This window comes from Bombus bifarius, unplaced genomic scaffold (assembly GCF_011952205.1).
Source record: "Bombus bifarius isolate JDL3187 unplaced genomic scaffold, Bbif_JDL3187 scf7180000008194, whole genome shotgun sequence".
NCBI classification, from domain to species: domain Eukaryota; kingdom Metazoa; phylum Arthropoda; class Insecta; order Hymenoptera; family Apidae; genus Bombus; species Bombus bifarius.
This window is the reverse complement of record NW_022884502.1, coordinates 387,411-412,938: the sequence shown is the minus strand read 5'-3', so window position 1 is coordinate 412,938 and position 25,528 is coordinate 387,411. Positions and strand designations below refer to the sequence as shown.

Sequence of the window (25,528 nt, the reverse complement as noted above, 5' to 3'; positions counted from 1 at the left end):
ACACCACGTACTTACAACTTTATCTTGCTATTTACATTTTTATAAATTTCTCCTACATGGCGGACGAACAAAAGATGACAAACAGATAGCGTTGTTGTGACCAACGCGAAGAGAAGATCCGTACTTGTTCCGCGACATTTATTTCCATACTTGCATCGAACGCCCGAAGGAACGAGAGAAATCCCATTGCTTTCTTATTTCCAAGCGGTAGCTTGGAAATTATTCGCGGATCGCGGTGTCGTTTCTTTCTTGGTTTCAGGCGATAAGAGCAGCTTCCTATGGGCAAGTGGGCGGCATCTCTCGTTCTCGTTCCACTCAGGATATTTTTCGACGTTTTATTCGGATATGTGGTAGAATCGTTTTATCGAAAAGCCGATTCCTTGACTATCGGCTCGTTCTCTTTAACAAACCGTGGCAAATTGTCGCGGACGCACGCGGCGGGTGTGCCATTTCTTTGAAGAAATCGTCCCTTCGCCGTTATATTACGCGGCCACTTGCCAGAACTTCAAATCGAATCGAACGCCGGTATTACTTCCCATGACGTCATAAAAAGGATTTACGAGCTGAAACCATATAATGTTATTACCCGAAATGGTTATCCCTTTGGCCAAAAAGATTTCACCATATATATATATATAATAAACGCCACCCCGGACTATTATCTCTGCTGTATTTTAAAAGAGACGTTAGTGCAACAAATTTTTGTCCTCACGTTTCTCCGATATTTTTCTCTTCGATGGAAAATATTAGGTTGAGCAATATAAGTCGCCTGCTTGAAGTTCTAAGTAATAAGTTGAAACTAATAAGTTGGTGTCTTCTTAAAAGATCACATACAGTGTTATTCTCACTTTCGCTATTCTTTTTACTTTCACGTAATATCTTTCTGTGTAATTACACTGCAGATTTTTAAGCGAATTTCATACTTTCAGCAATATAAATAAAGAAATGAAACTTGGATACATACAAATTTATTTCGCCTATTAAATCCCATAACAAGTATCTCAGTTTGAGTATTTTTCATATTTTTGCATGTTTCGTACATTTCGCGCGTTATTGTTACACCTTTGTTGCTTGCCTGGCGAAATTGCAATTCCTCGTTTGGACTCTTTTTAATTTCTCTTAAACGCGTAAAGATCTACACTCTATATACATACGTGTAATCAACTGTCAACTGATTTCTCTCGCTTCTTCATAAATTTGTATTTTTCATTAAAAAATTGAAAGGCGTGTATTTTTAAATTCTTTGAAAAGACGAACAAACTTATGATTCGATGCAAAATGTTTTAAAACTCTCTAAAGGATCCTCTCCTCAAAAAAAAAGAAAAGAAAAAATAGAAAATGAAAAAGAATAAAAATTTCGAGCGATCCTATATATCCAAATTCCAGTACTAAAAAGATCTTTTGTTGCAGATCTGGTTTTTGCCGAGTGTTGAACAACAAGAACCAAAATGGCAGCCTTCGTGGCGAAGCAGATGGTCGGCAACAAGCTGAACGCAGTTAAAGGTGAGTTTTTATACATCGGAAAATTCGTTTTCTTCTACAATTACCTCGTTTTCTTCTGGCCTTCTAGAATTTCCTTGATATATAATTTTCTGGGGCAAGTAATTAACTACCAATCGCGTAGCTTCTATAACACGAAACTCCTCAATCATCACAACGCTTTTTACGGAATAAAAGAAACGGGGAAGCAGATCGGGGAATTGAGACGAGCAATTGCTACGTAAGACGACTGAATGCAATTACAATGGCTTGACTGACAGGCAATTTACTAATTCACGCGCGGAAATCGTTGATCTCCGTTTCACGCGACCAAGAAACCGAATTAACGAAGAACGCTTGATTCGGAAGCGATCGACCGCGAAACGAGAAGACATCTTGTTTCATTGAATCAAGCCTGGAAATATCTCGGGCAGAGGTCTTTTAAAATATAACACGACTCGTGAAAGATAGATAACATTTTACTAATTGGTAATTATTATTAGTTATTTACCAGGCAAAGTATTTTATTTAAATACTTTAATAAACTATATGGGATGAGTAGGCAACACAAATTTGCACTCATGAATACATTCCAAACTAGGATGGATAATAAATGCATCAAAGTTGGCTAGTATCATTCTGACAATTGTTAAATATTATCAATTATTTATGAAACAAACTGTTTTACGTAACACATATAGTACCACGTAATTCGAAAACGTTCGTGAGGTTTTCATTAGAAATTCCTATTAAATATCGAAATATTTGAGCAAATACCTACAGCATATGTTCTCCTCCATCTGTCTCATTCACGAAATATGCCGTAGTCTCGTACTATTTATCCTAGTCACTGCAAAGCTTATGTCAAAGGCATGGAAGACAAGAAATGGAATAATTTCATTGAAGCAACGAAAAAAGACGAAATATTTTTCAAAAAAAAAGACTCGTGAAATTATAAATGACAGAAAGTCTGATTCTACTTGAATCTTCCTTAAAATTCCCTTCGAATTTTCCGAACAACCTGACATATTCATAGAAGGTTGAAATACTTTCATAACCCACTTATAGGAAAAATTGGGAACGGAATTTGCAATTATGGGTACATTCCAAAGAGGGGTGGATGATAAATGCGATAAAGATGAACACGTACGAGGGTTCTATCGTATGTTCCTTCTACTGATGATCATCGTACTCGTATTACCGATCGACAGACCGTTCCTTTTCCAAACGATATAAAACAGCAATAATAAGAGATGGTTGGCTTGGTTTCGCGATCGTGACGAATTAATGGTGCAAACGTGAGATCGGAAAGTGCCGTTTCATCGCTCGGCCACGCGAAAAGCACCGTTTCACCGCGTCTTAATATATTTCTTCGGTAAGGGAACATCAGTCTTTCGGTCGGTAATTTAGCACGCGAATTAAGATTGATCGCTCGCACGAAGCAGGAAGGAAGAAAGCATTAGAGCAAATGACGAAGCACCGTTCGCCCCCTGTGGATCGGCGACTATGGAAAAAAAAAATGATTTGCTTACGCCTTCGTTTCCTATATATAGTACGGTAGGGTTATTTGATTCACCTAAATTCCCACACCTTAAAATTCAATCTTCAACTCTGCACAGAATAACGAAACTCGTTACATGTCATGAAACATCATTGATCTTTGATGTAATAACGGAAGAACGAGGAAATATCGCCTGCTTTAGGCCCAGCAAGAGAAAATATCGAAAAATATAGTAAGCTTCTGTTTAAGCTAAAATTATATAGTTTTTACATACGTTACAGAATATACGTACATTACATACATTGTATGGTATATATTCTAAAGAAAATACTCTAAAGAAGAAAATAATCTGCTAAGATAAATTAATATACACAGGCTAGGGAATTCTAATAATTACAAACGAGAATATTGACGTTAGTTCAACAAACTTTCCTTTTGACGAATAGAGGTGATATCTTCTTAGAAAACTGTGTCTACCGAGTCGTCGATGTAAGTACGCGATATACTTGACGATTTATCAGGCCGGTAAAAACGAGTCGAGTAATAATCTGTTATGAAACGTAGATGGCATAGAAATTGTTCGCAATCGGATTCGACGATTACTTAGCTCGGCTCAAATGTTCTTCCGACACAAATAACCATACTTTACGGCGCGCACCATCAATCACGATATAGTCAACAAAGAAAAGATTCGATTCGATTTCTTCGAAAACGAAGGGCCACGCGGAAAGATTGTATTGCATATTTCCGATTCATATTTTCACTTCGAATCACCTGCTTACCTATTATGCCGCGATTAACAGGACACCTTGTATATAAATATTTTTAACTCTATCGATCCGAGTTAAAAGAATCGTTTCTTAACGCGTACTCAAGCGACTGATAATACTCGAAATAGAATCTTTACCCGGTTGCTTCGCTGGTTTAATGCTGTTCACGTAACTGTGTCAGCGACGTGTATAAAAAGCTTGGCCGCGAAGCAAAGCGAGCCAGCGACGTTAATAAGCTCGACAAACGTGGCTCGACTCCCGACGTTTCCGATTATACGGAATAATATACTGCATTAAAGTCAAGTTGGTCATAGTTGACGACTCTAACACGATGCTGCTTTTCCATCGTTGTTTCATCTCGAAAGACAGAAGCAGATGCGGCTAAATATCACGCTGTTAATCGTGCAATCGCGAGATTAAAGCGAATGACCAGAGCAGACATACATTTGATTAAAACATCTGCAAGTGCCATCGAGTTCTCGAAAATTCCTATGCAGCGTTTCAACGTCGATCGATTATATCATTCGCGACTAATTTTGTTATCCAGCTTGATGATAATCGGTAGCGGCAAATCAAATTTCAAAGCTAATAATTTCATCGGTTTGCGATTAATCGCCCGCATAGTTCCAATCTCTTCTCCTTCAATCCCTCTTACCTTCTAGGTCATACGAGCTCCTTTCACAAATTAAATTGAACGACACATTTTACGATGAAATTTTTCAAGAACTTGCTGATCATACCGAATGAAGAAATTTGGAGGAAGATGTCCGTGTATGCAGAAAGTATTAGAAAGATATATAAAAGAAAAATATATAAAAATATAAAAATTGTAATAGTAATTGTAGAATTTCGATTATACATATGTTTCGCTCATTTTTGCTCTACCAATCTCCCTGGGCTATTAAATTGCATATCTTTTTTAATGTTAGTAATTTCGTTCGCGTATATATATATCTATATCCCTTACAATCGGATGAATTAAACGTACATACTAATTAAACGTTAATTTTAGGTGAAACTGAAAAGAAATGCGTTACTTGAACTAAATTTTGCGCTTCTGGAGAAAATAAAAAGCAGAGATTATAAGGACGATCCGGAAACGTTGCAATATCCTAGCTTGTGTCTCACAGACGAACGAATATCCACGATATTTACCGGGATAACCGATGTTTCGAATAACCAAGGTTCTACCGTGCTAAATTTATACAGACATTAAGGAACGAATACAAATCAACTTTGACTCCTACAATTATGATAGTTGCTCGAGGCAGTTACCATAAACGTTCAGACGCTTTTGATTATGGCTATTACTGGACGTTGCCAAGGTGTCCAGTGGGATTGCATGCCGTTTCAATTTCTTCTACAAACGCTGCCAGTCATAACATTCATTAAAATGTGTACGTTATGTATATTGTACTATGAGTAATTAATATGTGCGTTACTTATCATCATCATCATCATTATGGTCATGGATACTGAAAAAGGAAATCGGTTCTTGTAATAAATTTTACTCATATGGTTATATAACAATCTCTTTTTAAATGTATTTGTCGAATCAGCACGCACGTGACCTTTGAATCCTGGCAGCAGACGATAAAAGTTCCTTCCTCAAAAGGATGATCCTGGCACAGAGAATACCCATCTCGATCTTCTTCGGCGAAAGAACGCTGAATCCGTATTTCAGCGGGCCAGTTTAATTTTCCGCGGATTTTACCACGCGTATTTCGCGTGGCCAGGGGAAACGTCGCTCTGCGAACGGGACACTCGATCGTTGTTATTCGAGTTACAATTACAAGTTGGCTAGTTAGAGCGGGAATTGAAGAGGAGCAGAGCGTAGGCCGGGAGCCGACGCGTCGCCAGCTGGCTTGTCGGCTTGCTGGCAGGTTGAACGATGGCCCGCAATAAAACTTGTGTCATTAAGGGAAAGTTTTAGCCTCCGCGAACGCCACGGGAACGAACCGTATCACGGGGAATCCGTAATGGGAAAATGGGGACCTTCGTCAAACGAACCAGCCCCGACCTCGAATCTTTCTTCGGGTAAAGCTTAACTCATTTGGACGCGATCAATCCATCCTTCTTCCCATCTCGTGGCTTTCCCAACCTCCTACCATCTCGATACCGCGACTTCTTCCACTTATTTTTACTCAGCCGCTCTCCCAATGTCCACCATTATACATAGAATTAGATATATCGAACTCGTAGTCGAGTGATTCAACGTTTTCGTACGATCCTTCTACGTGGTCGGTTAAAACGCATCGGCAAATGTTTCTTGTAATAGTGGTCTCTTGTAGAAGTGTACAGAAAACAAACCCAATTTCAAGAGTTGAGACTGGTAATCGCGTAGATTGCTCCTCTTGCAATCCCAGATTACAGATCGGAATCCCAATGGATCCTTTTCGATTCTTCTCGACTAAATTCTGGAAATTAATGTTGCTGGCTTTCGCGTACTTTTTTCGATCTTTTATCTCCAATAAATTCGCCAAACTAATATTCTCGATTTTCATCGTTATCTCCTCTCTTATTTTTCGTTTGAAATAAATTCCCCAAATTAACATTCTCTTATCCTTTATCTCGAATGAATCCGCCAAATGAATATTCTTAATTTTTATTACCATTTTCCATCTCAAATAAATTGTCCAAATGAATATTCTTTTATCTTCTATCTCAAATACACCCGGCAATTTAATTTTCTTCGTTTTCACTGCCTTTTCTTTGTTCATTTCTCAACACAAATATATTCTCCAAACGAATATTCTTTATTTTCACCTCTCTTGGCTCTCGGCTCGGTTAGTTTATACTTTGAGATATAAAATCCGATAACAAGAACCGTCGATGCCTTTCGACATTAAAAACTCTCTCGAGGTAAAGCGATATTTAGAATACTTTCCAATTTCGATAAATAGCAATAATTCTTCAAAAGTATATAAATAGTTCATCTCGATACCATTGACAGGTTCACTCTGAATGAATCACGGTTCTTAACCGTTTCCCTAGCAATTATCACAGTTTGTCCGTCACGGTGTAAAGCAAAGCGGAGTGAAGAGGAACAGAGACGGAAGTTCCAAGTGCCGGAAACCCCCAGTGGTTTGTTCGGGGGTGCGACGGGGTTTAACGGGAAATGCGGTGGGAAACTTTCGCCAAGCTTCAAAGAGTGGATGAATCGAATGGCAATTAGTTTGGAGATGACCTGAATGCAAGATAGGACATTGGGCTGAGAACATATATAGGGTGAGCCAAGAAGGAAGAGGAGGAGAAATGATAGAAGAGTCAAATGGGGGAAAAAAGTGTTAGAAGAAGCGTTAGAATAAAGGATCTTTTCGAGGAAGAAGATCATCGAGTGGATAAGGAGGGAAAAAATTGATAGAAGGGCGTTGAATAAAAAGCTGTTATACGATGTGTAAGAAAAAGGGGTGATAGGGGAAAAGAGATTAAGCAGAGAGGGTGACAGAAAGAACAGGGGTGTACGAATTAGACTGAGTATCAGGGAAAGTGTGAACAATAACGACGAACGTCAGTGCGTCGCAATTTCGAATATTAATCTTCTATAAGGTTTCAGATTTCATCAATATAATAGTAACAGTCGTGCCTTATTACAGCGCCAATGAGATTTTAAAATGTTTTATAAAACACGTACGATATGCATATAAAAGTCTTCAAACTGATTTCTCAATTTCGTTAAATACAATTGATATTCAATTTTCTAGAAACGAATACTTCCCAAAAGTTCACTCAACGCATAAAGAAGACATAAAAGTGGTGAATTCTAAGATAAATTGTGATAGAAAATGGAACGAATAATAACAGTAAATTCTAAGGTAAATTGTGATACACAATGTAAAATTCTAGGTTAAATTATGGTAAAATGTCATATGATAAATAATGGTAAACCGCGAGATAAAATTAAAAACCTGTGTTCGTAACATCATCACTTTCCTGTACTTTCCAATTTGTGGAATTGATTAATGTGGCTTTTAACCGGCTCATATATAAATTCCTCTGCTGGCCTCCTTTCCCAGCACCCCTCCTCCTGTGCTCCGGAGCATCCAAACTGCTGCAGGTTTTTCCTCGGTCAGCCGGTTAATTGAAATCCCGTGGATCGATCGACCGCGACCTACGCTGCTGTGCGGTTGCTTGTTGGAAGTCGACCGAATGGCTTTGGTCTTCGACGTTCAGAGGTGATGTAGCTTCCCCTCAAATTCTCTATGCATTCCTCGAGATGCATTTTCTGTCTTGGAACACACAGAGCTGGGGTCAAAATGACTTCGCACGATAAACAGATGTCAGAGGGTGAAATGGGGCGAAACGATGAGTTTACTGGAAATATGGTGGATCGTGTTACTTTCTAGGACGCGCAGGATATCTGTCACCAGAAAATTCGGCGTTTCCTCGGGAAATCTCCCTATTTCACGGTACTCGTTGTCTTCATAGATTCGACCGGATTCGCGGTTCGAAGGAGCGCAATAATCCCATTCGCGGCGGATTTATCTGCGTGGAGCGATTCCACTTGAAATCGTTGATATTCCCAACTGCGAACACCTATCGGCTTTTAACCTCGATTTATGTCGAATTGCTATGAAGAGAATAGATTGGCACGAAGAGCATCAAGATTTCCCTCTTGCACGATTCAATTAATAGCTACTCTTAACGCTGCACGCGAATTTCGTATATTTTGTCCTGAGAGCAGCAATAGATCGAAATATACTCGCGCTATATCGTCACGTTTCATTTTTGCGAAATATTATTATCGTCATATTTGTGCATTTTTTTCCAACGAATTCTCCAGTGGCTGTAAAAAATATTTATACATCGCCGTATTTATTATTACACTGATACATTAGTTAATTAGACTTGACTATAATAAATCTCGTAGCATTTATAGTATTTTCAGGCGATTAGAAAAATTTGGCGCTATGGAAGTGAAATATAGAACTTTTCTTTTTGTTTTTATTAAGTTTCATTGGATAATAAAGACATACACGAATCCCTTTTTTGTGACCACCGTAAATCGCTCATATTGTTGAAAATTTATCTTTCTTTACTGGTTCTGAAAAATTTCGTGATATATGGCTCACCTATGACCACCGTGTGGCAGGCAACGTATTCATTTTAATTTTTGCTTGTACGGCAACCAACACGACGGCATGGAAAGCTGAAAATCGTTGGTTTGATATTGTAATGCTAAGTGGACAACGGTTGTGAATATCTCGAATCTAGTTTAATGGTGTTTATACGTTATGCTGTTAGATAAGTAACAACCTTTACGCCGCTCTTTCGAGAAAACTTTCGAAATAGCCGAGCGCTCTAATTTTCGAATTTTCAGCGCGAATAGAGAGACTCATCGAAAGAAGTTTGTTATGTTTGGGATTGAAGAAACTTCGCCACGATGCTCACCGTAATCCCCTCGCAAATCCTTTGAGCGCTATTAGCGACTTCGTTGCCGGACCTAACTTCCGCCGGGTTTTCTCCTATATACGAACGCAAATATTATTTAATCCTTTACGCTCGTCCTGCTCTTGAACCATGCTTTCGGTATATTCCATGCTTGAGAAACCTCGCGACTTCTGCCTACGAAGGCGCGCATATTATCGACCTAAACTACTGCTCGAACGTGTCTGGATACTTTGTTTATTTTTGACAAGCAGAATTTTAATTTCTAAATTACAAACGAATCGAACTGTAACGATTTCATGTTACATTATCGATTACCGTGATAGTTACGTATAGTGGTATATTATAACTCGATTAAATTGACTTTTGAATGTATGCAATGGTGAAATTGCCATTCGTAATTGACTAAATCTTATTGTGGAATTATTCTATTGCTTGACTCTTCACCTTCAGGTTCTTTAATCTTTGAGTCATAAATAGAACGTATTTTTATTAATAGGAATAAGGAAATGGAACTTACATAAAGATTTATTTCTTCTATTGAAGAAAGTAAGAATTACTTCGCTTTGAGCATTTTTTATATTCTCGCATACTCTACAAATCCTTAAATCTTCCGTATGCAAATAAAAATCTGATTATGAGATAAATTAAGAACAGCCTTCTAAACTGATAGGAACACTTTTGATGTTAATACGATCGGTCGATGGTTAAATAACAAATGTATTAACATTATAGTCTGATGATTTCATAACAACATAGTAAGTGTTGTATCCCATTACTAATCTATGCTTAATTCGTATATGTAGTTTAATAAAATTTACATACCGTTATTATAGACCGATTAAAGTATTCGTATATAAGCTATTTCGGTTTTCAGTTATTTGGAAGTTGTTGACGAAGCCACAAAGAAAACAGAGAGAATAAAATAAGCCTAGAAAACGTAGCCAGCCCATAGCCAGGAATAGAATATTAACGCAACCGATAAACCATCGATAATGATGACCGTTGCGCACATTCGTTTTGAATCGAAACAATTCACTGGCATTTGCATACCATTTGCGTGATTTATAATACTAGAGATAATTATCTTCGTATCCAGCCACCATAAATACCGCTCATGTGCATATTGCCACTCCTCTTCTCTATGGCCTCTTATGCCAATCGTTCTGCTGTTTGTTCACAGTATCTCTTCGTTGGTTGTATTAATTTTCGCCTTTCCATGTTTCATTACCTTGTACCCTTACTTTTTAAACATAACTTTTCCTCGTGTCTTTGAATATTTCAAAAATATCTATCGTCGTGACATCATGTGATATTCAAGATGTTAGTTTGTGTTCAAGATGTTCCCTTAACATACAGTTAAAGATTTGGCATACTTGATACAAATACAAGGAACGTCCACTATACGCTGTAACAAAACACAGATGAAAATAATTAATATTTTGTTAATCACTACATCTTGTGACATTTCTTGTTCTCTTCCCATATTCTTCATATAAAATTGTATATATAAAATATACAAATTAGCGTGTTTCTTCAGTTCGCCCCATGAAGATATAATTTTACCACAAAAATTAGCAATTTAACTATAATGTAATATATTTGAATTTATTGCAGTCGCAAAGGCAAAGTAAATAAAATTCACGTGTCAGCCGATATGTTAAGGGAAGATGAGCGACGATCTTAAGTCACCGATGAGTCGATAGCAAGAAGAAAACTAATTAACGAGCCGATTGTCGCGCGTTCCACTTGGCCAGGCTGCACGTCGTTGCATCAATTATCTCGCCGTATCCGGGATCGCATCTGGGCCGATGGGCAGGGTTTGAACTATGGCGGCTCCAGGCTGCGGTTGGAACTAGCCAGAGCGTAGCTGCGATGCTGGTCGACCAACGTGTTCCGCGTGTTTCGTGGGAAACGCGGTAGAATGATCGTCGTGCGATTTAAACCAACTCCCACGTGAACTCTATTTACGATGCGACCAGTCCACTTTTTTCCCAGAGTTTTCCTACGGCCGAACAAAGGCCAGAAAACAAAAGACTACGAGCCGACCAACAAACTTTTCCGCGACTTATACCGCCCCCATTTTAAACTATTTTCCAACGTTGTCGTTCTCTTCTGTGCCCCTCGGTTCTTCTTCGGCGATCGATGAAGAACAAGAGAATAGAAATGACTCGCAGTGAATTGAATTTTAATTGCTCGAGCGATTGTACGAAGATTGAAAATCGATGCGAACCTTGTAGGATGTACATTAATTAATGAAAGCTTTGTATGTAGTGCAAATTCGTGCGATAAGTTCGATACATGGTTGTAGACTAGGTTCGTGTCTGTGTTTCTATACCCTTCGAAAATATTTTACGAACGCAGAACGATAAGCTCGCGAAATGACTCATTTTATACGATATAGCTTAGTTTAGTGAGGACAGGATGAAATTTTAAATAAACGAATGGCGAACATTTTTATTTCCACGTGAAGCGATCCAACGCAACCGTTCCAAGTCATAGCATATTTCTAGCGCAGTTAAAAAATAATACGAAAAGAAGAAACACATAAAAGATTTGTCGTAAAAAGATTTGACAAAGAATTGTCGTATCTCTATCTTCTTTTTCTTGTAAGTCTAATGATACACGCGCAATGTGCATTGTTTCCTTAAATAAAAATGCATTTCTTCCTTCACAGATCGAATCCAACCTCGAAATCTCGTGAATGTAAAAAGGTATCGAGACAAAGTGGTAGAAACTGAATAGCACGTCAGATATCGTAAATAAAATTCCTCTTTGGGTGTTTCGTTTTATACGCAAATTTTCTATAAAAGAAATACGTTTGTCCTTCATAGAAATTATTGCCTGCTGTCCTCGCGCGAACCATGAAATCCTATGTTATGACGTGTTCTGTTAAGAAACCGTGAATGAGCTTATTGGATAAACCGAAGCAAATGAAGGATGCTGCACGCGTTTAGTATGTGTTGTACGTTCAGTATGATTCGCCGCTTCCACTTTTTAGTCAGGGAATCGGCTGAACGGGACACGCGAGTGGACACGCGGGCTGCGGGTATCGTACATCGTTTTCGAAAGTGCATTCGTGTCAGCGCCAGGGAGACAGCTGCGCCGTGATGGCTCGTTGAAATGACTAGACCGGCCCTCGAATAAATCACGAGGCGCATAATTAATTGGGACGATTGTTTGTCGCGCGGTGATATCGATGAACAGGCTGAATCGTCGGCACGCGCTTAGTCTCGCGTCGATATCCCATTCTCGATATACGACCTTCGTTCTCGCGCTCCAACGCATTTCCAATTTCTCGATTCACCGATAGAGGAACGTACCTTCCCCTGTCTTCCTTGTAAACATTTTCTGGCCGAATCAAGCCTTCTTTTTACAGTAAAATCTCGTTTACCCGCGTTTCTCTACGAAGAGGCAAATTGGTCGTAAAGTAACTTGAGAAAAAAATTAAGCAGATCGGTGCAATTGAACTACGAATCTTCGAGCAATTTCACATTTCTATTGATATAACCGAGACGATGAAACCCACGCAAGGATTTATTTCACCCATTAAATATCGTAACGCGTAACTCACTTCGAATATTTTTCAGAGTTTTGCCTTTTATAGTTACAATGTGCATTTTGTGTATTTCTAAATCTCAACATGTTCAACTTATCTTACTTTCAATTTTGAGCGAGTTACAGTCTGTGTATCGTTATGCACTTCGGAATTGAAACTGTCTGAACGTTTAAATCATTTGACGAAGCAGCTTCGCGTGTCCTTCTGCGAAAAAATTCGCCGAATCTCTCGTCAAGAGTTTAAACGATAGAAATCACCGACGAAGCATGAGAGGGATTATGTTCATAAATATCGCTGTATGTATATACGTAGGGTAGATCGACAGTTGCATCGCGGTTAAACAGTGGTCGGTTCGCGTACGCGTAACCAACACTTCGGTTCCGTTTGTTTTATATTTGCTCGATGATTTACCGATGCCAGTGAGTGACGTTTAATTATTCCGGCTCGTTTTGCGCACCCGTCACAGGTTAATTTAATAACTTGCCCGCGGATCGTTCGCGCTCAGCGTCACGCGCCGCATCGAAACGCATTGACCAACCTCTCGAAACTAATTTTCGAATTGGCTTCGGTGCTCGGGACGATATGGTTTTTATTCGAGTAATTAAACGAGGTGCGGTTTCCATAAAAAGTAAACACAGTCACGGGAGCCAGTCTTATTCGTGGGGAAACTTGTTTGTACGAATAGGGCGCAGTATAAGACAGGTATTCCGCCTCTTCTTATTAATCTAATTCTTATTAGTCTCGTTTGCTCAATTATTTGCCAGCTAATGGATATTAGTAAATAAACAAGTTGCAGATTACGAATTATAAACTTGTCTTTTACAATTTCACGATTTTAAGAGCTACAGAATGATTAACGTTCTTGTGATTGATTTCTTTTGAAAGATAATAAAAATGCAGATAAGATCTGTACACTACGAATTTTACTTTTATTATTAACTCTTGTACTAAAACTTTGTCATCATATTCCTAAGAGTCATCTACTCTGTAACAGTATAGTTACATCATAAATATTTATTTATTGCTTCGAGCAAATATAAATCCACTTTGTAAAATTATGTCCTCTTTTCACGCTTCTTATTTTACAAACATTCTTTTGTCACTTATCGTTGATCATATAAGAAAATACTGAAAGATACTTCTGATTTCTAGTTCGCCATTAATTTGTATATTTCAACATTCGCGTATATTTCATACAAAATGATCAAACGTGTACTTGAACGACAGTGTACGTTCTCGCCAACAGGTACATCCGTTGTTCCTCGAGCTTAGACTCCAACATGACTATTCGTGGCGAGGAGTTATTTTTCTCGCGCGAGAACCTTGCTACTACGAGAGCGTGCAAGAGACGACGAGAAGTTGGAGGCAGGGTGAAATAATTCTTGGGGTCGCGCATTGTGCACCCGTGACCCTTATCTCGAGATTGTGCCGCGTTAAATAAGAACAAAAGCTGTGCTTTTGTGTCTGGGCCGCTTTATGCCAGCACGCCGTTCTCCGAGAGTTCTGAATTAATCACGCGGATACTCCATTTACGTGGTTCTTCGTCGCCAAGAATTCACGACGATGCTTCGATAGGACAGCGCCCCGATCCTTGTTTCTTTCTCTTACTCTCGTTTCTCTTTGGGTAATTAGACGAGTTTGCGTTCAATTACGACTGTCGCGACAAAACGAACGTTGCCTTTGCCCGCCCGATCGTTTGCTTGGCAATTAGACGCCGCTTGTTATCGCTCGCAACTTCTTAATTCGTTCCTCCGTTTGTTCAATGCGAGCTTCTCCTTTTGAATTTGTTGTACGGTGATGTATCAGATGGAACGTCGTTGCGTAGTAATTCGCGAACAATAATTACGCTTAATTAGTACGTAGTACATTTATCTACGCAATTTTACTTCTCAAATCAAATATATCAAACGGAACATATGGAGATACGTCAACTCGAATATTTCGAAGATTCTTTCTGATATGTCGCGTGTCGCGGCATTCAGCTCCAAAGAAACGAACCGACTAAATTTCGCCGGCAAAAAAGGAGCGAAACACGCTTTTATCTGACTACTTTAAATAGGAGCGCAGACACTTAAAGGTACACTAACATATCGGTAGAGTACGATATGGGATCTAAGTTGCGACGTGTTTTCATGTTAGGATTTGAATGAAGTTGAAGCGAAGCACGGAAGTTCGTGTGTAAAGTTTTACGCTATAAACTTCCGTATAACTTCACCGAAGGAGGACCATTTCATTTGATCAATTATCGATAGAGACGCGCTTTCTCTGATATTTTGATAGAAAACACACGATGCGCTGAAATTTGAGAAAAATAGCACCGACAATAAATATAATACACCCGTGGTTTAGTTAGCTAATGACTTTGTCGAAAGATCAAGCGACTTATTCGTCTGTTGGTCGATGGGATCAAGCCTTGGACAGTTGAGGTCAGATTTTGGATAACACGGCGAATTTACAGGACGTCTTCTTCAAACAGCGAATCATCCATCTTTGCAGGACAAAGTTGTGCACGGAGACTGGCGGCTTTTTAGGCCGGCCTGATATTTCGAGGCCGAGTTTTCGCGGCTGGACGCGCACGAACATATCGATCGTGCTTTAGACGTGGCACGGATAAAATGTAGGGTCGTTGTAAGGTGGTGCACGGTCTAAAAATAAGTAACCAACCGTTGCCACCGTGGAGGCGGCGAACGAAAAACCGCGGCCGTTTTGCGTATTTCGCGCGAACAATTACGTGCCGCTGAATAAAAGCGCAGCTTTCTCGTAAAAATCCTCTTGTATAATTCTCCGGCACACGCTTACCGCGCGTTTCTCGAATTCTTGCTTTTCACGCGGCAGAGTTACGTCTCTTTTCCTTCCTTTTACAGCTTTCTGCAAGATCCTCTCGTCGTTCCCCAGCCACGTTAAAAGTTATGCAACGCGACGACTGCGTTCGGTTCGTACGGTAACTCACAGATGATCGTGAAAATTATGCTTGTCGCGGAAAAATATATTATCACTCATAGGTATATGGTATGTAATATATATGTCGGAGATGAAAGAACATCGGGGTTGGAATTTTGGAATTTTTGGGAAAATCCCCAATACTTTAGTCTAGACTTTTTATTATAACTGTGCTTAAATAATAAAACTTAGTAGTAATTGTTTATAATTTAATCCGATTATGTTTGCCCGAGATTTATGACAGTAGGCTTGGGCTCGAAGTGACACGTCTGGTCGCTAAACGTAGCCACGGTCACGGGATGGACGTTTTTACCTAACAGAGGTATGACATAGTTGTATAGCTCTCCTTAAAAATATAGTTGACCCAAGGTGTCAACTTCCCAGTTCCACTTAGACTTTTGACAAGTAAGCGCATTTGCTATCCTGTTGACGGTGTATTCGTTACTGAACCTAAGATTATTGTCATTAGCATCTCGAGTATCTAATCGTCACGGTTAATTGTCAAATTCTGTATTAGTCATATAATCACCTTGTGGATTTACTATTATATTCATTTAGGGACTAAGTAATCATTGTTATTATAATATAAATCTTTAGTAAAAACTTATTATCGTGTAGTGAAGTTGTTTATTGCTAGTGAACTTCATTCTGTAATAATCATATTTGTACCATTAACTATCATCTGTATTGTATAATGAAAAAATGGCTAATCCAAATGAAGGTTCGTTAAACGCCCCTAAACCCAATGCCAACTCGACATATATATATGCATTTCCTCATAAGTTCTATGGCGCGTGCAGAATTCTATAAGTATCAAGACACGGAGGAAATCAAGGCATTCTTGATGAATCGTTAGATTTATAAACTTATTAAGAATTGTTATTTCATCTGGAATCTTAAACTGCAAAGAACTCGTATGTTCAATATCGTAATAGGAAGCTCGCTAATTGTATGCGTGTACGTATGTAGTAAAATTTAATATGTTCTTTGATTGTACACGCTGCATCTCTCTATCGTCGGTTTAGTCAATTTCTATTTCATAGCTCTGTTTTCGATTATATCTTTTGTATCGTATAATCTAGTACGTTTCATACGTCATTATTTTACCAGCCGCAGCGTTATGAGTCATTTAATGCATCTTAAATGTTTTCAAAGGGAGATTTAGATCAGATAAAATTGTACACGAGCCAACATATAATTGTTCATTCGCTACTTCCCATTAACACTCTTCCAAACAGTTTACACGATCTTTTACCACGTATTTCGATTCGTTGTAGCTGTAACGATTATAAAGAAGAAAATAATTGGAAATTATTTGACTGTAAATTGGGCGAGTTGGTTAAACGAACAAATTTAGTTGGTTTCCGTCAAAAATCGATAAATTAGAATCGGCGCTGAGTTGGACGAGCCGCTAAAATTGACGGCGGATTAGCGTAATTCGAAATCGACACTGGCGGAAATTATTAATTAATAATATATATACCGACAGTGATCTGTCTTCGTAGCCGGTAATCTATCTGAAATTAATTGAACGCCGATAATTAACGGGACTACCGGTTCAAAGCTCGAAAATAATATCCGCGTTGCAACTCGTCAACTCGATAATAACACGTCCCGTTCGATTTCCTTTCTTTCGTTTCGATTTGTCCGTTTAATCGATAAGCATATCTTCATTTTCGTCACTTTCTATTAAAACCATTTTTAATGCAAACACAAGATGCAAAGCACTTTGTACCATTTTTTTGTACGATCAGCGAATATGCGTCACATGAAGTATAAATGATTTATTTGAAATCTTGTCAATGGTATAATATAAAAGTAAACACGCGATTAGCTAAAACGCCAAAATTATTTCGAAATATTATTAGTGGAATCGATCACGATAGTCTCTCTGTCAATTTGGAAGAACCCGATGTTGAACAACTCGATAATCCGAGAATAATAAACTCACTAAATGATAACACTTGCACCAACTACCAACTTGTACTACTACTCGCAACGCTATATTTTATCATGTCATAATATTCTATGACAGCTTTCGCAATGAACAAAATTATCCTGAATCTTTCTATCTCAATTTTTTTCTCACTAAATTACATTTCGTCAGAGATAAACAAGTTTTAACAACACATACTTTTAAGCGTCACAGTGTACGTCACGTTTCGAGGGTGAAATTCCAATTGTCTCGAATTTCTTCCACTCGCGACTTGATCAAACGCCATCGACGAAAGCTGCGGAGAGCCTCTTGAGTTTTCGGTCCTTCGTGGAATTCTTTCGAAAGGGAATTTCATCCGGGAATGGAGCTTAGAAATTGTCCTTTTTAAATCTACCTACCAACGAGAGACTCTCGAAAAGCATATCCCTTTACGTTCGCGGGGAATTTTTTCGCCGTTTCGTAAATGCGGCTCGTTTATCTTGCGACTTTAATTTCGGCGAAACGCGACACAACCACCGCGGATATTGCTGCCGCCAAGACGAAAGGGGAGAATAAAACGGAACGGTTTCCATTTATAAAATCCGCGTGACGTTTTCGAGCGATCGGTCTCACCGGGACCTGCACAAACTGAATTTCTCCTGATTCAAGAAACTTCAGCTCCCAGGAATTCGTACGATACAAACAATGACTGAAAATCGCAGTAGTATAGGTCAAGATTTTTCCAACTTGAACTTAGTATCCACATCGAATGTATTTCGATTATTTATGATAGGATTATCAAATGATATTAAACAGCATTTTTTGATTTTTTATTCTTATCGATTGTATCATATTCGATGAAATAAATCGTTTCTCAGTTGGAAAATTGACAAGATTAAGAAAATTTCGGAAAACCTGAATTGAATGTAGTCAGGTCATTCAATCATTGACAATAATAATAATCATAAACCTAAAATTTTCTTCGTAGGAATTCCTTCATTCTCAGGAGTTGTATTACATTCCATAAAATAATTTTTTCAGTTGATAAATTAACAAGAAATTGTTATTAAAATAAGTGATAGATAATATTGAAGAAAATGGTCGCAAACATCTGTTACATTCATAAAGTGAATGAAGCGTAGAGTCATACAACTTCATGACTAGAATGACGAGGTAACTAGGTCGAGACGCTACAACTTTAAATGTTTCGCAAAATTATGTTTTAACATAACGCGTTACGTATTTCCCTCTCATCGACGCTTCGCCTATTTTCACCGGTGCCTTTATCGTCGCGGAACGGAATTGTTGGTTTCCAAACAATTAAAATTCGATAGTTACCGAACAGATAAATCGAGAAGCTTTCGTCCAACAACTAAAATTTATTTCTACCTTAGAAAACAGCATCGTACACGGTTTAACAAATAGATAGGCTTTGCGTTGCTTTTCTCTTAAACGAGTCGATCGAAAGGCACGATGGTGAGAGAAACGGCTGGATATTTCCGTAGAACAGACGAGGTCGGGCCTTGCGTTATAGGGAAGCCGTGTTTCGCGATATTTAATTAAATCCCCGGATCGTGGGTAGAAAGTTCTGTCGATAGTTGGAAACAGTTAGCAACCGCGTTTACTGTTCGACCATCGGACATTTCGCGGACACGGACAATCCACGTGGCTGTTTCCCAGTGTCGGAAGGCCGCAATGTTCCGCGAACCAATTCCATTGGCCGATACTATTAACCGATTGATTTTCCTGGCCGCGTTCGTGCCAATGGAAAATTGATGTTTCCTCGAGACCGCGACCTCTCGTCGCGACATCTTCACGAGAACTCGATCCGAAGAAAAGAGGAAACACGCTTTATCATAGGCACGTTGCACAACAGTGGCACGCGGCATTTTCCCTACCATTGCAATTGGATGCTGCTTTGTAAAGCTTTTTATTCAAAATTCTACCTGTTATCGGTAGACTACGAATGTTCGTTTCAATTCTGATTTTTTAGGTGCAAATAAAGCAATGGAGTATTAATAGTCGTCCTCCAGATATTATATTTTTATTTAGGTGAATTTTATCCATTTTTGTGTATTTAAGTCTCTCGTTAATTTTAATTAACGAAATTTTATAAGCAAGTTGCTAATTTTAATGAATTATAATCACGTATTAGAATTATTTTTGGTATTAAAATTAAAACAAAGATAAAACAGATGAATTTTAGAAATTACAAGCTAGTCGATGGTTCTATTCGACATGAGATTGTGAAATATACACGGTCGCCAAGAAAAGTATTGGCACACTCTTTGAGACAGAGATAACTTTCTTAAAACTGGGCCAAACAAATTGAACTTTTTTTAGAAGTTAGGAAGATTAGTTAACTAAACGATGTGTGAAACGATTTTCTGGAAGAATTGCAGTTGGTAGAAATGGCGAATAAATTGTGAATTTATCTACTGAAACTTCACTCAGAGGCGTATAATCCCAAATTCGAGATCGAAAGCAGAAGCACGCCGACGTGTCCAGTTCGCGTTTGCAAACGATCGCAAAACCGAGTAAAGCCCGGAGGAATGCAGGTTGGTCGACTCCGTTATCCCAGCGTGGATATCTCCGGTTATATTTCAAGTCAGTTCCACGCTGACACTCTGTCGTGTCCTCGATTTCTCTTCCTCCCTCCATCTCTACAAATCCTTTTCCTCGGCATTGTCCGCAAAACCAACGAAATCGGGAAGCCCGGATCGCCCCAAAAACGTATTCGTCGTGGTCGTTGCAGTTTCGCTTGAGTCGTTTTGCTACCAGTCGGAATCCAGTAGCTTTTCTTCTGCGTTCTCAGCATTTGGCAACGGGTCTTAGAAGAATTTTAATCGTCGGGACAAGCGGGACGGGGGATCGTCAGTTTAGACGTTTCCGACGTTCCTTGGGCGAAATATTCGTTTAGTTTTCACGTTTGTTTCCGAAACGGAAAAGAAAACTGCGTCGCGCAGTGAGACACTTGAACGAAGATTCGAGGCAAAGATAAAAAATGCATATAACGCGCAGTTTTCCTGGAACACTTGATATCAGGCGACCCGACGCGAGTAAAGGTCTGTTTATCGGATCTTTATTAATATTTTCCTTGCGTTCTGGCTCCGTTGAAATATTTATTTCTATGTTTAACCAACACGGTCACGTTTAAGTAAATGAGGATCGAAAGGATGTTTCCATCTTTTCGTAAGTGTCATATAGAAAATATTTATCTTCTCTTCCTATTATTTCGTTGGATATTGTACTGACATTTAGAAGAGAACAGAATTTTGTGTGCAATTTTCAAAATTTTCTTGGAGCGAGTGCGATCAGGAAAATTCACGATTAGGAACGAATTTCACTAAAAAAATGAAGAACATACGGTGTAATAGTTTGTAACAGAAAAAAATTATATGGCAATGTTACATAATATCTTCTTGACACAGAAGAATCAAAATTACAGGATTGTTTGAATCGTTCTTTTTTAAATTCTTCTTTAAGGAAACAACGAATCTTTTGGATCGCTCTTTAAAGAAAGAACGAAACGTTTTAATTGGAAATTAAAATTGTACTTATCTTCGTTCAAATTTACCATATTTAATGTGTACGATTAACACTGGCTGACGAGAATTGGCAAACAAGAACGTACAACGAAGGAGCGAGCTAATTTTCAAGCGATTAGATTTCGATGTGTACAAACGATCTTTAATAATCCTCTATCGATTTTTGCGGAAATTATTGTTTACATTTATACCATTTAGTTATAGACTGATGGTATCATCGAACGATGTTTGTTTCGATTTTTGTCCACTGCATTGCCGCAGTGTGCGTCGGGTCGAATCGTTTTAAATCGAAGGAAGAATTAGAGCAGAGCATTGGTTCGATAGCCATATAAAGTTTAACGAAACGCGGACTGCGAATCGAGTTAGCAGTAACAAACGACGAGTTTTATCGAGGAATAGTTGTCTGTGAACGCGTCGCGTGATTCGTTTGCGAAATAAGTTGCACGTCGTCGACGGTGCGTGAAACTGGACGCGTTGGTCCACTTACCGCCCCTTTCCTCCTCATTCGACGATGCTTTCCTTTGGAAAAAGGAATTTCACGAACGACGTTTTACTGCGCGACACGTTAAACATGAAACTTACAAACTCAAACGCATGCGACTGCCGACCGATCAAAAGTATCCGAGCAAATGAACAAATGATTTTCATCTGTATAATTCGTATTTACAAATACGTTTAATGGTAAATTATAACTCGAAAACTAATTTTCGAAAGTCAGTATGCAATAATAAAGTAGCGAATTCCTGTGTTTTTATTAGGTAACCCAACAGGATAATTTATTGAATCTATCGAGATATGTGTAATTTTGTGTGCTACACTAGATTAGCCGTGTAATGGTGACACATATATATGTATGAGTGTGTGGAAGTATGTGCGTGCACAGCGTCTCGTAAAACAGCTGAATGCAACTGTTCCGTGAGTAGTGTGGTACAGAAGATGATGAGCCAAAGAGAGTGCTGAGACGCGTGCAAATGTGTATCGACGAAGATCTTGTAAATCACATATGAAATAAATGTGGAACTATTTTAATATCAATTCTAAGTGCAATCTAAGTGTTGCTGTACATTTATTTCGGCGACAAAGATCCACAATTCTCAATAGAATCGATAAAAGGGAAGTAAATGTTGCTTCCAATTACTAATTCCTTACTAATCTGTGTATTTTAGTAAACCTTATATAGCGTTACTCCAAATCGACCAAAGTGCGGTTTTTGAAACTGTCCGGATACAAATGCGTCGTATAATCTTTAAAAGCGCATGTGCCAATTTTCACCGTAAATAAAGTAACAATAACGAGAGTAATAGTAACAAATGAATTTAACGCGATCGTCGTCTAGGAAATCCACTCTTAGCTCGTTAACTCTGGAGACGGACACGCCCAGCTAGACAACTTTCCTGTCGGAGTCAAAGTTGGAACGAAAGCCACAGAACCTCGAAGAGCAAGTCGAAGATGAGAGACTGGAAGTCGAAACCTCGTAGGCAACTAGAGTTTCTTCGTCTGCTCGGTTCCTACGAGAATCGAGACTTCCGTAGATCACACCGATCTCCTCTATTTTTCTAGACACTAGATTTTGTAGAATAGAAGATTTCAATCTTGCGGAAAGCGGCCGATTAAACTGCCTGCACGTGCCGTTAAGTGAAACTTTCCGCGCGTATTATCGCTATATCGAATCGGCCGCGAATCGAATTACAAGTTTGCAAATCGTCGCGACAATGTATTCCGTGGAAATTGCGCTGGAAATCCTCGTTAACTAATGGCTGGATCGTTAAAATTCCTCATCGACGTCGGACTGTCGAACAGGTATCGGTGTAGCGCGATTTCGATCGAGCGGAAGTCGTAGAATCTGGATTAGCGTGGTGCATCGCAGCGCTAATCCCATTAACGATCAACCGCGGACTCGACGTTGAATCGTGCTCGCATGCTCGGTTAATTATTATTCCTCGACGTTTTTCAATTGCCACCAGGATCAACGTATCGCGTTCGCGAATTCATTGATACGCGTTCGCTCGACGATCGTTAACATCGCAACCATAAACGCACGCTGTCTGCTCGGTAATTATAGTAACTGTTGTTACTGCAGTTATTCAGTGTGTACACGCGGTGTCGGTGGCTGTGCGTAGTCGATACTCGGCTGCATCGAGAAGTTTGATCCGGTTGCCAGCATAGTTCTGACAAGTTTCCCTCCAGTCAATAGAGGAAACGCGAGCAAGCTCGTTATGGTATTTAACGAACGAGATTCTCGATGGGCAAGTTACATTGTCGATGAGGAAAAGTTTCGCGATTGAATCCGCGAGGTATTCGAGCGATTTAATTAACAAGGAGGTCGCAATCAGACGAATAAAGGTAGAAACGTTTGATCGTATGAGACACGTAATTAAAAAATGGTTAAGCTCCACTTGGCGCGAATTATACGTTTGTATAAAATTTATAAAACTTCATGTACAGTATTTCGTGAAAGTACACTTGTCCACAGCTTTTTATGAACATACTACGTACGTTTTATGAAAAATTGTGAAATTCCCTCAGTTATGTAGAGTTATCCAACCATCATGGTTATATTGGTAAAATTTTAAACGATTCTGAAAACGTATACAGAGATTACAAGATATTTGATACAAATATGTATTTTTCTGCGATCGAAAAAGTATTTAAACAAGCAATAAGTCTCGGTATTCAGTGGGACCATCTTTAATCCTTTTTACTCGCTTATGGTGATTATTTGTAATGTATACTAATTTTTTACTAAATATAAGCTTGCAGTAAATATCTTGTAACTTCTTCAAATTTTGCCAATATAATTTTGGCAATCGTGTCTCGTTATGGTGCCAATAGTACAAATATCAAAATGTATTGTATAAGAGGCACAATATGCGCAAAAAAATGTTGTACGATAGATGTACAAATATTTTTGCCAGCCACTGCACCTACGTACGTCAACGTGTTTCATTCAATCGTAAAAGAGGATTATAATTCTGTTAAGATATGTATGAAAGTTGTTTTCTCATCGGGACCGCTATAATCGTGGCCTCGGTAATTAAATTTGTGCGACTGTGTACCAGGTGTTAAATATAGGAAGAAAAGGAAACGATGCTGGTGGCGGTTTAACGGGAAAATGGATAGTGCGGTCGCATGCCACCAAATTGACCCGGGTTCTGTTCACGGCGAAAAAGGCGACCACTTCTCTCCGAATTTTTCATGGTGGAACATCACATAGAAAATTACACCGAATTCGTAAAAATAATAGGATATATCCTAACTTCGTTTTGAATGTTGATAAATAGACTGTCGATTTTTATGCAGGTACAAAAATGCACGCAATATCACATGATATCGCAATATCACTTACGCAGTATCAGAGCACATGAGTCTGAATGACTTTCTTCTTCCTCGGATGTAACTGATTTGAAGCACCTAATGTCAGGAACAAGACTGAGCTTTGTACGAAAGAAATTTATCCTTAAGTGTTACTGGAGTGGTGGTTAAGCGTAAGTGGGAGCGCAAAGATAGTTTGAGTTTAAACGACAATTTCAGATGCATCCACCGACGCGAATCACCAGCCATTCTGGTAATGTGAAAATTCTATTGCTTTTTTGTAGTGGAAATATAATTTTAAAAAATTTATAATCTTTCTCTTTTCGAAACAAAATCTTTCTGTTTAAAAAATGTTATTACAAAAATATGCTGACATTTCTGATAGATAGTATCATGCAAAGTTTTCAATGACGATTAAGTATTTATTGTTTAAAGAATACTCGTAATCAGAAATACAAGTTTGAAGCCATCCAACGTTTGTTACGATATTTGGTACGTACGTAAAACGATTTTTACCCAAGTCCTAAGCCCTTTTCAATTACCTTCATGAAAATGTGAATTTGCATAAACACCCGCAGTCTAACGATAATTAATTCGAATTACGAATGAAACGATCGATCGATCAGAATTTCCTATTCATGCGGCGTGACGATCTAAAAGTTTGTAATACCTACATTACAAGGTATCTGTAAAATTAAGGAGTATCAAACACCTGAATACTTGTCACCGTAAAACCTGTCGCCGTAATCTTCATGAAATCAATTCGTGGAAGTTACCGATCGAGTAGATTACGTATCAACGATAGGTGACAGATCGATAGTAGCAGCTGATCGAGGCTCTTCCCTCTTCAATTTATCCCGGCATTGACTTCTTTGTCCCGACACTGTGACGCGTTCCATTGTCGATCTCTGATCGATGATCTCTTGCGGCTTCGAGGTTAACGAGGATGCGGCTTTACGCAAACGAAAATGTCGATCATCCAACGTGTGTTCTCTCTTCTCTCTCGTTATATCCGTCGTACTTGCATTTCTCTCTCGCTCTCTCTGTCCCTTCAGCATGCACACGAGCTCTCCGTCACGATTATGCTAATTGCTGCAGCTGCAATCACTCTGCGTG

General features: G+C 38.8%; 1 protein-coding gene and 1 long non-coding RNA gene across 5 annotated transcripts in view; one reads left to right on the top strand and one right to left on the bottom strand.

The window, feature by feature from the left end:
• LOC117209904 (complexin) overlaps positions 1 to 25,528 on the top strand; it is a 320,967-nt gene that overhangs the window by 126,637 nt on the left and 168,802 nt on the right. The window contains exon 2 of the mRNA XM_033452363.1: positions 1,409 to 1,503. Coding sequence (XP_033308254.1) covers positions 1,449 to 1,503 — 55 coding nt within the window. The 5' untranslated portion in view covers positions 1,409 to 1,448. The remainder of the gene's footprint in view (positions 1 to 1,408; positions 1,504 to 25,528) is intronic.
• LOC117209905 overlaps positions 1 to 25,528 on the bottom strand; it is a 206,591-nt gene that overhangs the window by 63,935 nt on the left and 117,128 nt on the right. Inside the window, exon 4 of one of the 4 annotated variants that reach the window (XR_004488007.1) lies at positions 7,537 to 7,979. The exons of 2 other annotated variants lie outside the window; for them this stretch is intronic. This is a non-coding gene — a long non-coding RNA (uncharacterized LOC117209905). Of the gene's footprint in view, positions 1 to 7,536; positions 7,980 to 25,528 lie in introns of those variants that run through there. One more of the 4 variants, XR_004488009.1, reaches the window with a different exon arrangement.